The sequence below is a fragment of the Hyla sarda genome, chromosome 3, assembly GCF_029499605.1.
Source record: "Hyla sarda isolate aHylSar1 chromosome 3, aHylSar1.hap1, whole genome shotgun sequence".
Lineage (NCBI taxonomy): Eukaryota > Metazoa > Chordata > Amphibia > Anura > Hylidae > Hyla > Hyla sarda.
The window spans coordinates 415,201,195-415,216,616 of record NC_079191.1 but is presented as its reverse complement, the minus strand read 5'-3'; the positions used below and the strand labels follow the sequence as shown (position 1 = coordinate 415,216,616).

Here is a 15,422-nt window from a genome sequence, read left to right as displayed (position 1 = left end):
CCCTGTACTGTAGGGGGCGCTACCAGACACTAGTCAGTGCATACACTTCAGTAATACAGGTAAAGAGTAGTACAGAACATATAATTCCTCCCTGTACTGTAGGGGGCGCTACCAGACACTAGTCAGTGCATACACTTCAGTAATACAGGTAAAGAGTAGTACAGAACATATAATACCTCCCTGTACTGTAGGGGGCGCTACCAGACACCAGTCAGTGCATACACCAGTAATACAGGTAAAGAGTAGTACAGAACATATAATACCTCCCTGTACTGTAGGGGGCGCTACCAGACACCATTCAGTGCATACACTTCAGTAATACAGGTAAAGTACAGAACATGTAATACCTCCCTGTACTGTAGGGGGCGCTACCAGACACCAGAAAGTGCATGCGCTTCAGTAATACAGGTAAAGAGTACAGAACATGTAATATCTCCCTGTACTGTAGGGGGCGCCACCAGACACCAGTCAGTGCATACACTTCAGTAATACAGGTGTTTTACCAGTGAATGCCCATTCTGATTGGTCAGTTCTTCCGGCCATTGACACGTTTCACAGATCTGGACTGTCCGTACATTGTATGTTGAGTCTGGTTTCAAGTTACAATGGTCCAGAAAAGACCATTGTATGTTGAAACTATTGTATGTTGAGGCCATTGTAAGTTGAGGGATCGCTTGTACAGTGTGTTGTATCAGCTGATAGGTTTTCTTCATGAGATCAGGCATGTTTTACAGTAAGTGTCTGACTAGAGATCTGACCAAATGTCTCCTGTGGTATAAAAGAGAAGTGGTGTAAAGAGCTTCATGTAGTCTTGTGCTAAAAATACCCTGACTATAACAACTACTCCCTCAGGTCACACCATGGCTGTCCGTATAGAAACTACACGTAGCAAATATTTACTCATGGCACGAAATTAGCCAAAGACATCCCCTTAAAGGGGTACTCCGGTGGAAAACATTTTTTTTTAAATCAACTGGTGCCAGAAAGTTAAACAGATTTCTAAATTACTTCTATTTATAAATATTAATCCTTTCAGTACTTATCAGCTTCTGCATGCTCCACAGGAATTTTATTCCTTTTTGAATTTCTTTTTTGTCTTTTCCACAGTGCTCTCTGCTGACACCTCTGTCTATGTCAGGAACTGTCCAGAGCAGAATAGGTTTGAGTATGGGGATTTGCTCCTGCTCTGGAAAGTTCCTGAAATGGACAGAGGTGTCAGCAGAGAGCACCGTGGACAGACAGAAAAGAAATTCAAAAGGAAAAGAACTTTCTCTGTATTATATAGCAGCTGATAAGTACTGGAAGGATTAAAGGGGTTATCCAGGAAAAAACTTTTTTTTTATTTATATATATATATATATATATATATATATATATAAACTGGCTCCAGAAAGTTAAACAGATTTGTAAATTACTTCTATTAAAAAATCTTAATCCTTTCAGTACTTATGAGCTGCTGAAGTTGAGTTGTTCTTTTCTGTCTAAGTGCTCTCTGATGACACCTGTCTCGGGAACTGTCCAGAGTAGAAGCAAATCCCCATAGCAAACATCTTCTACTCCGTGCAGTTCCCGAGACAAGCAGAGATGTCAGCAGAGAGCACTGCTGCGAGACAGAAAAGAACAACTCAACTTCAGCAGCTGATAATTATTGGAAGGATTAACCCCTTAACGACGCAGGACGTATATTTACGTCCTGCGCCGGCTCCCGCAATATGAAGCGGGATCGTGCCGCGATCCCGCATCATATCGCGTCGGTCCCGGCGCTCATCAACAGCCGGGACCCTCGGCTAATACCACACATCGCCGATCGCGGCGATGTGCGGTATTAACCCTTTAGAAGCGGCGGTCAAAGCTGACCGCCGCTTCTAAAGTGAAAGTGACCCGGCTGCTCAGTCGGGCTGTTCGGGACCGCCGCGGTGAAATCGCGGCATCCCGAACAGCTGACCGGACACCGGGAGGGCCCTTACCTGCCTCCTCGGTGTCCGATCGGCGAATGACTGCTCCGTGCCTGAGATCCAGGCAGGAGCAGTCAAGCGCCGATAATGCTGATCACAGGCGTGTTAATGCACGCCATTGATCAGCATAGGAGATCAGTGTGTGCAGTGTTATAGGTCCCTATGGGATAATAATGATCAGTATAAGAGATCAGTGTGTGCAGTGTTATAGGTCCCTATGGGACCTATAACACTGCAAAAAAAAAAGTGTTAATAAAGGTCATTTAACCCCTTCCCTAATAAAAGTTTGAATCACCCCCCTTTTCCCATAAAAAAAATAAAACAGTGTTAATAAAAATAAACATATGTGGTATCGCCGCGTGCGTAAATGTCCGAACTATAAAAATATATCATTAATTGAACTGCACAGTCAATGGCGTATGCGCAAAAAAATTCCAAAGTCCAAAAAAGCGTATTTTGGTCACTTTTTATACCATTAAAAAATGAATAAAAAGTGATCAAAAAGTCCGATCTAAACAAAAATCATACCGATAAAAACTTCAGATCACGGCGCAAAAAATTAGACCTCATACCGCCCTGTACGTGGAAAAATAAAAAAGTTATAGGGGTCAGAAGATGACATTTTTAAACGTATAAATTTTCCTGCATGTAGTTATGATTTTTTCCAGAAGTGCGACAAAATCAAACCTATATAAGTAGGGGATCATTTTAACCGTATGGACCTACAGAATAATGATAAGGTGTAATTTTTACCGAAATATGTACTGCGTAGAAATGGAAGCCCCGAAAAGTTACAAAATGGCGTTTTTTCTTCGATTTTGTCGCACAATTATTTTTTTTTCCGTTTCGCCGTGCATTTTGGGGTAAAATGACTAATGTCACTGCAAAGTAGAATTGGCGACGCAAAAAATAAGCCATAATATGGATTTTTAGGTGGAAAATTTAAAGGGTTATGATTTTTAAAAGGTAAGGAGGAAAAAACGAAAGTGCAAAAACGGAAAAACCTTGAGTCCTTAAGGGGTTAAGGAATACCCCCTTTAACCCCTTAACGACCAAAGACGTAAATTTACGTCCTGGTGCTGTGGTACTTAGCGCACCAGGACGTATATCTATCTATGTCCTGTAAATGACCGTGAGTATTGGAGCGATACTCGGATCACGCTGGTCCCAGCTGCTGACCGGTAATGGCCGATCGCGCGGATGTCCGCCATTAACCCCTCAGATGTCGTGATCAATACAGATCACGGCATCTGCGGCAGTGCGGTCAGAAATATGGATGATTGGATCGCCCGCCGCACTGCCACAGCGATCAGATCATCCAGAACCGCGCACGGAGGTCCCCTCACCTGCCTCCATGGGTCTTCTACTCTGGTCTGTGATCGAGCAGTCCAGAGCAGAAGATCACCGTTAATACTGATCAGTGCTGTGCCCTATGCATAGCACTGAACAGTATTAGCAGCCAAAGGATTGCTATCGATAGTCCCCTATGAAGTCCATTAAAGTGTAAAAATGTAAGTAAAAAAAAATAATTAGAAAAATCCCCTCCCCCCAAAAAAATTTTAAATGCCCTTTTTCCCCATTTGACCCCAATAAAGTGTAAAAAAAATAAAATTTATACACATATTTGAAATCGGCGCATGCGTAAATGTCCAAACTATTAAAATATAATGTTATTGATCCCGTACGGTGAATGTTAAAAAAAAAAAAAAAAAAATGCAAAATTGCCAACGGCTGTCCGGGCATGCTAGGAGTTGTAGTTTTGCAACAGCTGGAGGCACTTTCATTGGGAAATACTGCCCTGGAGCCTGAGGGGTTTCAAATGGCCCCTTCCTCCATAGGAGAGGACAAGTACCATAAGTACAGATTTTGCATCGGGCTAATGAGCTTTAAAGGGAACTCGTCACATTAAAAATGTAGCCCAATCTGCAGGCATCATGTTATAGATCAGGATGAGCTGAGCAGATTCATGTATAGTTTTGTGTCAAAATTTTTAGAATAACTTGTTATTTTCTGCTCATGTGGGTGATGTGGGTAGGACCGCCCACTTGACTACTTGGTCCAGGAATGCGCAGAAAATAACAAGTTATCCTAAAACTTTTGACACAAAACTATATATGAATCTGCTCAGCTAATCCTGCCCTATAACATGATGCCTGCAGATTGGGCTAAATTTTTTATGTGACGGGTTCCCTTTAAAGCTCATGAGCCCGATGCAAAATCTGTACTTATGGTACTTGTCCTCTCCTATGGAGGAAGGGGCCATTTGAGACCCCTCAGGCTCCAGGGCAGTATTTCCCAACCAGGGTGCCTCCAGCTGTTACAAAATTACAACTCCCAGCATGCCCGGACAGGCACGCTGGGAGTTGTAGTTTTGCAACAGCTGGAGGCTCCCGGGTTGGGAAACACAGTTTTTTGTGGGGCCTAAAAAGTCACGTCTAAAAAATAAATCCACTTAAAGGAGATCTGCAGCTGCATATAACTTATCTCTTATCCCTGGCACCAGTTGATAAAAAAAAAATATATATATGTTTTCCACCGGAGTACCCCTTTAAAGGGATCCTGTCACATTTATAATATAATGCTACCTGCAGGCATTATGTTATAGGGCAGGATGAGCTGAGCAGATTGATATATAGTATTGTGGGAAAAGTTACAGGATAACTTGTTATTTTCTGCGCATCCTGGACCAAGTAGTCAAGTGGGCGGTCCTACCCACATCACCCACATGAGCAGAAAATAACGAGTTATCCTAAAACTTTTGACACAAAACTATATATGAATCTGCTCAGCTCATCCTGATCTATAACATGATGCCTGCAGATTGGGCTACGTTTTTAATGTGACGGGTTCCCTTTAAAGCTCATTAGCCCGATGCAAAATCTGTACTAACTACAATGGCGCATAAATAGTATTCGTCCTCTCCTATGGAGAAAGGGGCTATTTGAGACCCCTCAGGCTCTAAGGTAGTATTTCCCAACCAGGGTGCCTCCAGCTGTTGCAAAACTACAACTTCCAGCATGCCCGGACAGCCGTTGGCTGTCCGGGCACGCTGGGAGTTGTAGTTTTGCAACAGCTGGAGGCACCCTGGTTGGGAAACACTGCTCTAGGGCAGCTGCAACCTCTGCTTTCCCTATTACCATGCAAACTGAGGACAAATGCTGAGAGATTTCAGCACTATAGCTTACAGAATTAGGAATAATACAGGCTGTAACTCAGGATCACGTCAAGCATAGTAATGCCATTTATTTTTTAAGTAACTCAACTCTAAGGCTATGTTCACGTTGGACTAAAATCCACAGCTGCAGAAAATATGCAGCATTCTTCACCTGAATCTGCAGCAGAGAAATTCCACACCAAATTGTGCAGATTTTGGTGTGAATTTGCTGTGGATGTTGAACAGAATATATAAGGGATAAATAAATAATGTGTTTTATTACCATAACTTCATTACCATGTCATGTGATCACCAGTCTGACAAAGTTACAGTGCTTAATGTGTGTCAGAGGAAGTCAGTCCTGGGCCAGCTGGATTCCTGTGACTTACTAAGTATGACACAATCACTTACTGGATGCCTCCTACTAGCTCCTTGACCCCTCCCAGATCTGTATACTGCTTCTAAATCTGTGGGATCAGGATTTACACTAGTTATACATCTGTCCTATGGCTTTATCTGTATACTGCTACTGCATTCGATATGGGATCCACATTGTATATACAGAAGTTATACAACCCCTTCCAGCTCTATCTACAGTATATACCACTATCTCTGTGGGATCAGGATAAACAATAGTTATACATCTCCCCTCCAGCTCTATCTGTATACTGCTGCTGCTGCTATCTCTATGGGATCAGGATATATAGTAGTTATACACCTCCCCTCTAGCCCTATCTGTATACTGCTGCTGCTATCTCTATGGGATCAGGATATATAATAGTTATACACATTCCCTGAGTTGTTTTTAACAGCATTTACAGATCTGCTTTACAGCAAACCCCATGGACATAGGCAACAATGGACAGGAGCTGTCCCATTCACATGAATAGGAAAAGTTACTGGGCGTTCTCTGTGACCTTTGCAAATGGCATTCTACAGGGCGGGGGGCTCTGAACTGTGAGCTATATCTATTGTCTTCTCTCTACTAGTGTCACCTATCACCGTAATGCTGTACAGATCAACTTTCCTGCAGGCTCCTCCTTATCATCACAAACAGAACAGGAAGTCTCGGCTTGGTTGTAGGCTTAGTGGTGAAAATGGAAACTGCAAGAATATAGTAGATTCAATTATAGCAAATAATATAGTAGATTGAAAAGCGGTATCACAGAATAGGGGATAGGTGTCTGATTGTTGGGGGTCCGACCACTTAGACCCCCCCCCCCCCTTTTCTCCTGTGCAATCTTCAGAACGGGAGCCCGAGTCTCATCTTGGCATGGAGTAGTGTTGAGCGTGTTTATTCGAACAGCAAATTTTTATCGCGAATATCGGCTCGTCGAGATTTCGCTAATATTTCGAATATAGCTAAATATATTCATTATGATGAATATTCGTTGTGTACTGTGTAAATAAAAAGTGATCATCCCTCCCTGCTTCCAGCTTATGGTCCAAAGAAGGCGAATGCAGCAGAATCTAGTTAAAAAACAATGGGAGGCTGCTGCACCATATTTTCCGCAGCAGAATTCTGCTCGGAAAATACATCGTGTGAACAAAGCCCTAATGCTTTAGAGGAATACTGCAGCAGTTTTTAGCTAATCCCCTATCCACAAGATAGAGGTTAAGTATTTAATCGTGGGGGGGGGGTCCAACCGCTTTGACAACGCAACCCCCCCTCCACCCCACCCTGCAATCCCCCATAGCGGGACCTGGCTTTGCTGTGGCTCTGCACGGCTAGTGCTCCTGACATCGACCTCACTGAGCATTCAGCTCTATGGGAGAGGCGGGGAGGCACGAACGCTGCATCTTTACCTCTCCCATAGAGATACATGGAGGGGGCATGTCATACTGCGGCCAACACGCCTCCTGCATGGGTAGAGCTGCGACAGGAAATTGCGGGGGGTCCCAGCGGTCAGACCCTTGCGATCAAACACCTATCCTGCGGTTAAGGGATAAGTTATACGCAGCTGCAGATCTCCTTTAGGGTACGTTCACACATACGCAGATTTTCTGCTGCAGATTTCAATGTAGACTAAATGATTGAGCACAGCTTCTAATCTGCAGTTACAAATCAAATCTGCGCAGGATGCTGTACGTGAGAACGCACCCTTAAGTGGATTTTTTGGGGGGGATTTGACTTTTTTCGCCCCAGAATACACTCCCAAAAACTGTGTGAACAATCGTCTCGCTGCGGTTACTCTCTGTGCTTGCTCAGCGGCAGGGAAGAACTGAGAGTTATCTAAGGACATGGATGTTAAAAGGTCACGGATTCATCATGAACCCTTATGGTCCTGCCCCGAATTTCTGAAGGGGTTCTCTGCTTTGGACAATCCCTACTTGCTAGGAGTTCCCCTGGGCCAGTGTTTCCCAACCAGTGTGCCTCCAGCTGTTGCAAAACGACAACTCCCAGCATTTACAACAGCTGGTGGCACACTGGTTTGGATCCACTGCCCTAGAGAATAAGCTGATTATGGAAACAGCAGCGATTAGGTCTGATCTAAGAAAGGGGGAACACATTAACCCCTTAAAGGGGTAGTCCAGTGGTGAAAAACTTATACCCTTTCCTAAGGATAGGGGATAAGTTTGAGATCGCAGGGGGTCCGACCGCTGGGGCCCCCTGCGATCTCTCTGTACGGGGGCCAGGCTCTCCGACCAGATAGCGGGTGTTGACCCCCGCACGAAGCGGCGGCCGACACGCCCCCTCAATACATCTCTATGGCAGAGCCGGAGATTGCCAAAGGCAGCACTTCGGCTCTGCCATAGAGTTGTATTGAGGGGGCGTGTCGGCCGCCGCTTCGTGCGGAGGTCGACACGCCCCCTTCCCGCGGGCTGTCGGGGCCCCGTACAGGAGGTCGTGGGGGGCCCCAGCGGTCAGACCCCCGCAATCTGCAACTTATCCCCGATCCTTAGGATATGGGATAAGTTGTTCACCACTTGTTCACTACTGGACTACTCCTTTAAGGACACAGCGATTCTTCATTATTGCGCTTAATTTTTTTCCTCCTCGCCTTCTAATAGCCATAATACGTAAAATTTTCTACCTACAGACCCACATGAGGCTTGTTTTTTTTCTGTGCCACCAAATGTTGTACTTTGTAATGACATCTCTCAGTTTACTACAAACTCTACGACAAAACCAAAAAATTTTATGATCTGTGAGGAGAAGCAAAAAGAAAAACAAAAAAACACGTAATTTTGCAACTTTTGGGATGGGGGGTTTTGTTTCTACACAGTGCATTTTGTGGTTAAAATGACATATTGGGGAGATTTATCCAGTCCAGTGTCTATTAAAAGTTGACCAGTTGCCCATAGCAACCAAATCAGATCACTTCTTTCTTTTTTTACCAAGGCCTGTAGAAAATGAAAGAAGCGATCTGATTGGTTGCTATGGGCAACTGGTCAACTTTTCCTATACACTAGATTTTATAAATCTCCCCCATTATCTTTATTCTTTAAGTCAATATAATTGTCATGATACCCAATATATCTATAGGTTTTATTGTATAACTTTTAGGGTGCGTTCCCACAGGGCGTATACGCAGCGTATTTGACGCTGCGCAAAATGTATGGCAGCAGCGGGAAATACGCTGCGTATTCCTTGCTCACTATACACACAGGGCTTTCCGGCGGCAGCCCTATGTGTGCAGTGAGTTTTGGAGGCGGGGCCGTGTGCCGGCGTGTCTGTGACGCGCGGCTCCGCCTCCAAAACTCACTACACACATAGGGCTGTCGCCGGAAAGCCCTGTGTGTATAGTGAGCAAGGGATACGCAGCGTATTTCCCGCTGCTGCCATACATTTTGCGCAGCGTCAAATACGCTGCGTATACGCCCTGTGGGAACGCACCCTTAACAAGAAATTAAACTATGCTTAAATGGGCACTGTCACCAACATTTTTTTTTTTTTATATGTTGTAGTACTTATGTACTAATATAGTTTCATTTTTTTAAATTTTTTTATTAAAATGACATGACGTCACGCTTGAATTCGGACCGATGCTGGCCGGGCAATCAATCCTAATTAATTCAGCCTGCGCTCGCTCCCTGCCTGTCAATCAGACAGGCGGGAGCGAGCGAAGTGAACGCTGGGGCTGCGCGCATTGACTGCCTAGATTCACAGGCAGCCCGTCCCCGCCCCCGGCATATAATCATCAGAGTGCCTCCAGCTGCTGAAAAACTACAACTACCAGCATGCCCATACAGCATGCCCAATTATAAAGTATAATTGGGCATATAGGGACATGTTAGGGGGGGGGTTCTATATTATTATGATTTTTTAAAAATGAAAAAATATCAACCATTATATGCAAAATCTCGGTCCCGGGTCTCGGCAGGTGTATATTTCAAGGCTACTCCTATTCTCCTCCTCCCTGGGTAGCACATACACTGCTAAACAGGGAGGAGGAGACCCCGGAGCAGCCTGCTGTGCGATTCGCTGATCATCAATGGCGCACTCCCAATAGGAGCGCAGCATAGATGAAGTGAGGGCGGAAGTCGGCGCCCAGCAGGCATCAGTGACGTCGCGCCTGCTGGGGAAGTCGGCTTCTGGGAGGGGAGAACGCAAGAAGACAAGAAAAGCTGAAGATGACAACTTTTTAAGTTATAAACAATTTTTTTTAAAGGCAGGGAGGGGGTTAGGGATAGATTACCTATAGGTAGGTACAGAAGAAAAAAAAAAAAGATGGAGCTACTCTTTAAAATTGTCCTTTTTTGACCCCTATAACACTTTTATTTTTCCGTATACGGAGCTGAATGGGGGCTCATTTTTTGCACCCTGATCACTACAGTTTTTATTGTTACTGTTTTTGTTTTGTTTTGATCGCTTTTCATAAAAAAAATTCTGCCATATGAAGTGACCAAAATTCAGCAATTCTGGAACAGAAATGTATTTTTGCATTTACGCTGTTCACTGTGCGGCTTCGTTATATTCTAATAGTTCAGACAAATATGTTTATTTTTGTTTGCATTTGTTTATTTGAAAAATGGGAAACGGGGGGATTTAAATGTATTTTTCTTTTTTTTTGGGGGGGGGGGTTCTTATTCACATTGTGACCAAATTTTTTTAATATTTTTTTTTACTTTTTTGTGCCTATAGGGGACTATTACATGTAATATTTTGACTACATTGTTCGAGGTTGTGCCATAGCGCAGCATTGATCTGTGTTATCGGCGCTGCATTATTACAGGCTGCTAAGGCTTCCTGTATTTTCAGAGCACCGATCAGACACAGTTACTAAGGGTGCTTGCTTAACCCTTTCTATTCATGACGGCAGGGTGAGGGCTATTCTCTGCATGCTTGTACTACCACCACCCTTCCCAAGAGCGATAGGGAGATAGTAAATAATTTATTGTCCACAACCGGAGATTTGAAAAAACTTGTCAGAACTTTTACTGAAGATTTTATGCAATAATGAACAGGAACAGTCCATATAACAGAGCCTATTAGAGCTTGACAAGTGGTTGGGACCTCGTGAGTCTATTGAGCTTAGGAAGGTAATTGTTGCGGTGATCCACTGGATTTAGGGGTTTAGATTCGGTCCAGTAATCACATTAGCTTTAGCGGGGATTGAGATTTTTACTCATATTTAGTTTAGGCTGAGGCCGGCAGACTTCTGGCCTAGCTTGTCTTTGAAAGGGGCGTGATGTCACAACACTCGGTCCCCATGGGAGGCATAAGACAGAGCCTCTGGGCGTGATGGCACACGGGGTGGGGCGTGATGTCGCGATACTCCGTCCCCGTGGTCGGGAGGCATAAGACAGAGCTTCCGGCAGTACTTACAGGTGGGTGCTGCATGCTAGATTGCGGGGGTCCCCAGCGGCGGGACCCCCGCGATCAGACATCTTATCCCCTATCCTTTGGATAGGGGATTAGATGTCTTGGGGCCGGAGTACCCCTTTAAACCATGTCAGTGCTTTCTATATTTTGCATGTCTGTGTAAAATTAATCAACCGTTCGCAAGCTTGTTGATAAATTTTGCTCAAACATAGACATTCCCTCATGTTTCTACCGTCCGACACATTGGCACGCGCACTCCTCGGTGTTCTATATTTGCGCAAAATCTTTTGCCTTCGTGCAAAGTTTTAATATCTAAACAAAAAATGCGCAAAAGTAAATTAGTGTGTAAAGCATTTTTCTTTCTACGGTACACGAGCACGTAGGGTAAGGGATAAGATGTCTCAGGGCCGGAGTACCCCTTTAAATGATTTCTACCTCACACCGACATTGATAAATCTCCCCCTATGTCCCACGTGCCCCTTAGATACAACAAAAAGTAAAACAAAAGTGTCGACTTTCTGCAAATTTTTTTTTTTTTACAAAGATAACAGAGGGAAACATAGAGGTGGCTGTGGCCCTGTTATCAGGACGAGGCAGGCGCTGGTTATCGCCGCTTACAGGGAATTTCTCTGAATTATTTTTTTTCGATTCATATAACACAAACAAAGTGAGTAATTCTCAGGTTGGTGCGGAGGTTGAGCACCGTTCTCTCAGTTCCCTGTCACTCACACGTGTGGTTTCCTCTACGTTTCAAAGACTTTCCACGTGACTTACTTGAAATGATCTACAGACTTCATTCCAAGAAGAAGAAGAAGAAGCGGAGGTCGCAGCGATAAAGCTCGGATCTCTCATGACAGCCCCGCACTCCGCATTACCTGGTCCGACGCTGCCCATAGCCTCAAGAGTTTGGGGTGTTGGAGTGCCGGTACTGCCCCCCTTGTGGAGCCAGCTATAGCAGACATTTTTTTTTTACATTGTTACCTCACAAAACAGCCGAGTTTGTTACAGATTCCATATGTGGCTGGTTTATAGTAATGGCCTACGTATCATAGGTCTATAGTTGAGGGTCCCGGTCTCATCGTGGTGCTGGTCTTCGATTTTCTTGGAAGTTGCATCCCATCACCGAGTGTTTTGTGGGCACCACCTCCGTCTCCTCCCACCTATGGTCTACTGGTCCTTCAGTCATCTCATGCGTCCTCATTGACTTCTGAGCTCCTCAGTCTATACAGGATGTCACAGCCGTCACCCTCAACAAGCAGTTCTTACCCTAGGAGCACGCACAACACGTCCGGATCCGAAGCGGATGTCCTATCCCAGGTATAACATCTTTTTTTTTTTAATATTTATTAAATTATTGTTATATTACTATATTAGATTTATTTGATACATTTTGAGCATACTATATCACTACCACATGTTTATTATAGTGTATTATACTATTGGTATGGATTGACCGATTAGCGGTTTGGCCGATATTATCGGCCGATAGTCACGATTTTGGACATTATCGGTATCGGCAATTACTTTGCCGATATGACGATAATGCCCCGCCACCCCTCCCCGGCCAGAGACCACCGCCGCCGCTGCCCCATTGCCTCCCCCATCCCCGGTTTTATAATTACCTGTTTCCGGGGGTCCGCGCTACTTCTGGCTCCTGTGACGTCCTACGGCATCCTGCACGCTGCACAGCGCAATGACGTCCTCAACGCGACGTCACCGTCAGTGCACACGGTGACAGCTCAGGAGGACGCCGCCGGAGCCAGAAGTAGCGCGGACCTCGGGAACAGGTCATTATAAAACCGGGAATGGGGGAGGCAATGGGGCAGTGGTTGGACTAGGGAGGACCCCAGGAAAGGCAGGGGGAGAGAAGCGGGTGGCGGCGGCGGTCTCTGGCCCCGCAAAAGCCGCTGCAGTTCATTGATTTAAAGCGCCCATTGAAATAGCCGATAACTTATATCGGAATAACGGTAGAAGTTATCGGCTATCGGCCTGAAAGGTCACAGATTATCGGTATCGGCCCTAAAAAATCGATATCGGTCTATCCCTAATTGGTATATTATATTATATTGTGTTTTATTTATTACAGTTATATCAGATTACTGCCATGTTAAATTGTTTAACTGGTATATCATTTTGCGTTATTGTAGTATTATATTATTGGTATTTCATATTTTTGATATATCTCCCATAAGACCACCTTCTACAAGACCACCCCCTTATCCAGACCAGATTGCTTTTCATGGCTTTTCAGCCCACCATTTCAGGTTTTTTATGAATAGACCATGTTTCAATGCAATTTGAGGTGGTCTTCCGAAAGTGGTTTAGTTGTTTATTATATCGTATTATATTATTCTGTTGGTATTTTATATTTCAAACTTTGTCTTGGCTTGATGAAGGCCCCATATGGCTGAAACATTGCCGTATACTTGGATTGTTGAATAAAATAAGGGGTTTATTGGTCCTCTGGTGCCTTGGATCTTAAATGACAGTGTTTCCCAAAAGTGGTCCTCAAGTACCCCCGAGAGTGGTACATGTTTTCTGGATTTCGTTAGTCTTTCTCAGGTGATATAGTTATGGGCAGTGCATCATGTAACACCGTAATTATATCACCTGTTGTAGACTAAGGAAATCCTGAAAACATGACCTGCCGGGGGAACGTGAGGACTGCGCTATACAGTGGCCCTCAAGTTACAATATTAATTGGTTCCGGGATGACCATTGTATGGTGAAACCATTGTATGTTGAGACCAGAACTCTATGGAAACCTGGTAATTGGTTTTAAAGGCCCAAAATGTCATCCAAAAATAGAGAAAAGTGAGGATTAAAGAAAGATAAATAGATAACTAATATAGATAAAGCAAATCCTTACATGTAAAAGTAATAAAGATCTGCTGGAAGCTGTAAATCACTGTCTATGTCAGTGTTGCCCAAGCAGGGAGCCTCCAGCTGTTGCAAAACTACAACTCCCAGCATGCCCGGACAGCCAAAGGCTGTCCGGGCATGCTGGGAATTGTAGTTTTGCAACAGCTGGGGGCACTCTGCTCTGGAAACACTGGTCTATGTAGAGGACAGGAGCTTCTTCAGGGTCCTGTACAGAACACAGTGTCCTACAAAAGTAACATGGAGCCGCCCTCACCTGGTGTCCTAAGGAGCAGCTAACCCTGGCACAGGTAAAGAGTACAGAACATGTAATACCTCCCTGTACTGTAGGGGGCGCTACCAGACACCAGTCAGTGCATACACTTCAGTAATACAGGTAAAGAGTACAGAACATGTAATACCTCCCTGTACTGTAAGGGGTGCTACCAGACATCAGTCAGTGCATGCACTTCAGTAATACAGGTAAAGAGTACAGAACATGTAATACCTCCCTGTACTGTAGGGGGCGCTGCCAGACACCAGTCAGTGCATACACTTCAGTAATACAGGTAAAGAGTACAGAACATGTAATACCTCCCTGTACTGTAGGGGGCGCTACCAGACACCAGTCAGTGCATACACTTCAGTAATACAGGTAAAGAGTACAGAACATGTAATACCTTCCTGTACTGTAGGGGGCGCTACCAGATACCAGTCAGTGCATACACTTCAGTCATACAGGTGTTTTACCAGTGAACGTCCATTCTGATTGGTCAGTTCTTCTGGCCATTGCCACATTTCACAGATCTGGACTGTCTGTATCATTGTATGTTGAGTCTGGTTTCAAGTTACAATGGTCCAGAAAAGACCATTATATGTTGAAACTATTGTATGTTGAGACCATTGTAAGTTGAGGGATCACTGTATTCTATTGATGTGGACAGTGTCATTCAGTAGAGAACTATTCCGAGTTTAAGCACAGAGGATACATGGGGTGCAAAAGGGACCTCGACATTGATACTGCTGGTAAATGTCATGATATTTGTGTTCATTCCATTTTATTTTATTATTGGAATAGTTTTGTTATACTATTGGTCTATTATGGTACTGTAATTGATATTATTTACATGAATATTATATCTTTTTTTATATATTAAAAGTATTTTGCTTCAGAATTAGAGATGAGCGAACGTACAGTAAATTCGATTCGTCACGAACTTCTCGGCTCGGCAGTTGATGACTTATCCTGCATAAATTAGTTCAGCTTTCAGGTGCTCCGGTGGGCTGGAAAAGGTGGATACAGTCCTAGGAGACTCTTTCCTAGGACTGTATCCACCTTTTCCAGCCCACCGGAGCACCTGAAAGCTGAACTAATTTATGCAGGATAAGTCATCAACTGCCGTGCCGAGAAGTTCGTGACGAATCGAATTTACTGTAAGTTCGCTCATCTCTAATCAGAATGTTTTGCTTTTTAACAAAATGTATCACTATATCAAAAATAATCAAAAGAAAAAACAAAAATTAGGCACAAAAATACACAAAGGCACCAAAAACGCCAACAAGGATCACACACACCACAGGGTAGATATAATGATCAATAATTTACATGACAATACAGTGTAATATCAACTGCTCCAAAAGGACATTAGGAATAACAGTATGTAGTAGACATAGGGCATATACAGTA

The 15,422-nt window shown here is 44.0% G+C and overlaps 1 protein-coding gene across 3 annotated transcripts in view; it reads left to right on the top strand.

The window, feature by feature from the left end:
• Nucleotides 1-10,916: 10,916 nt before the first annotated feature.
• Nucleotides 10,917-15,422, top strand: part of BATF3 (basic leucine zipper ATF-like transcription factor 3) — a 29,143-nt gene continuing 24,637 nt past the window's right edge. For all 3 annotated transcript variants that reach the window (XM_056568289.1, XM_056568287.1, XM_056568290.1), the window contains exon 1: nucleotides 10,917-12,193. In XM_056568289.1, coding sequence (XP_056424264.1) covers nucleotides 12,107-12,193 — 87 coding nt within the window. In that variant the 5' untranslated portion in view covers nucleotides 10,917-12,106. The remainder of the gene's footprint in view (nucleotides 12,194-15,422) is intronic.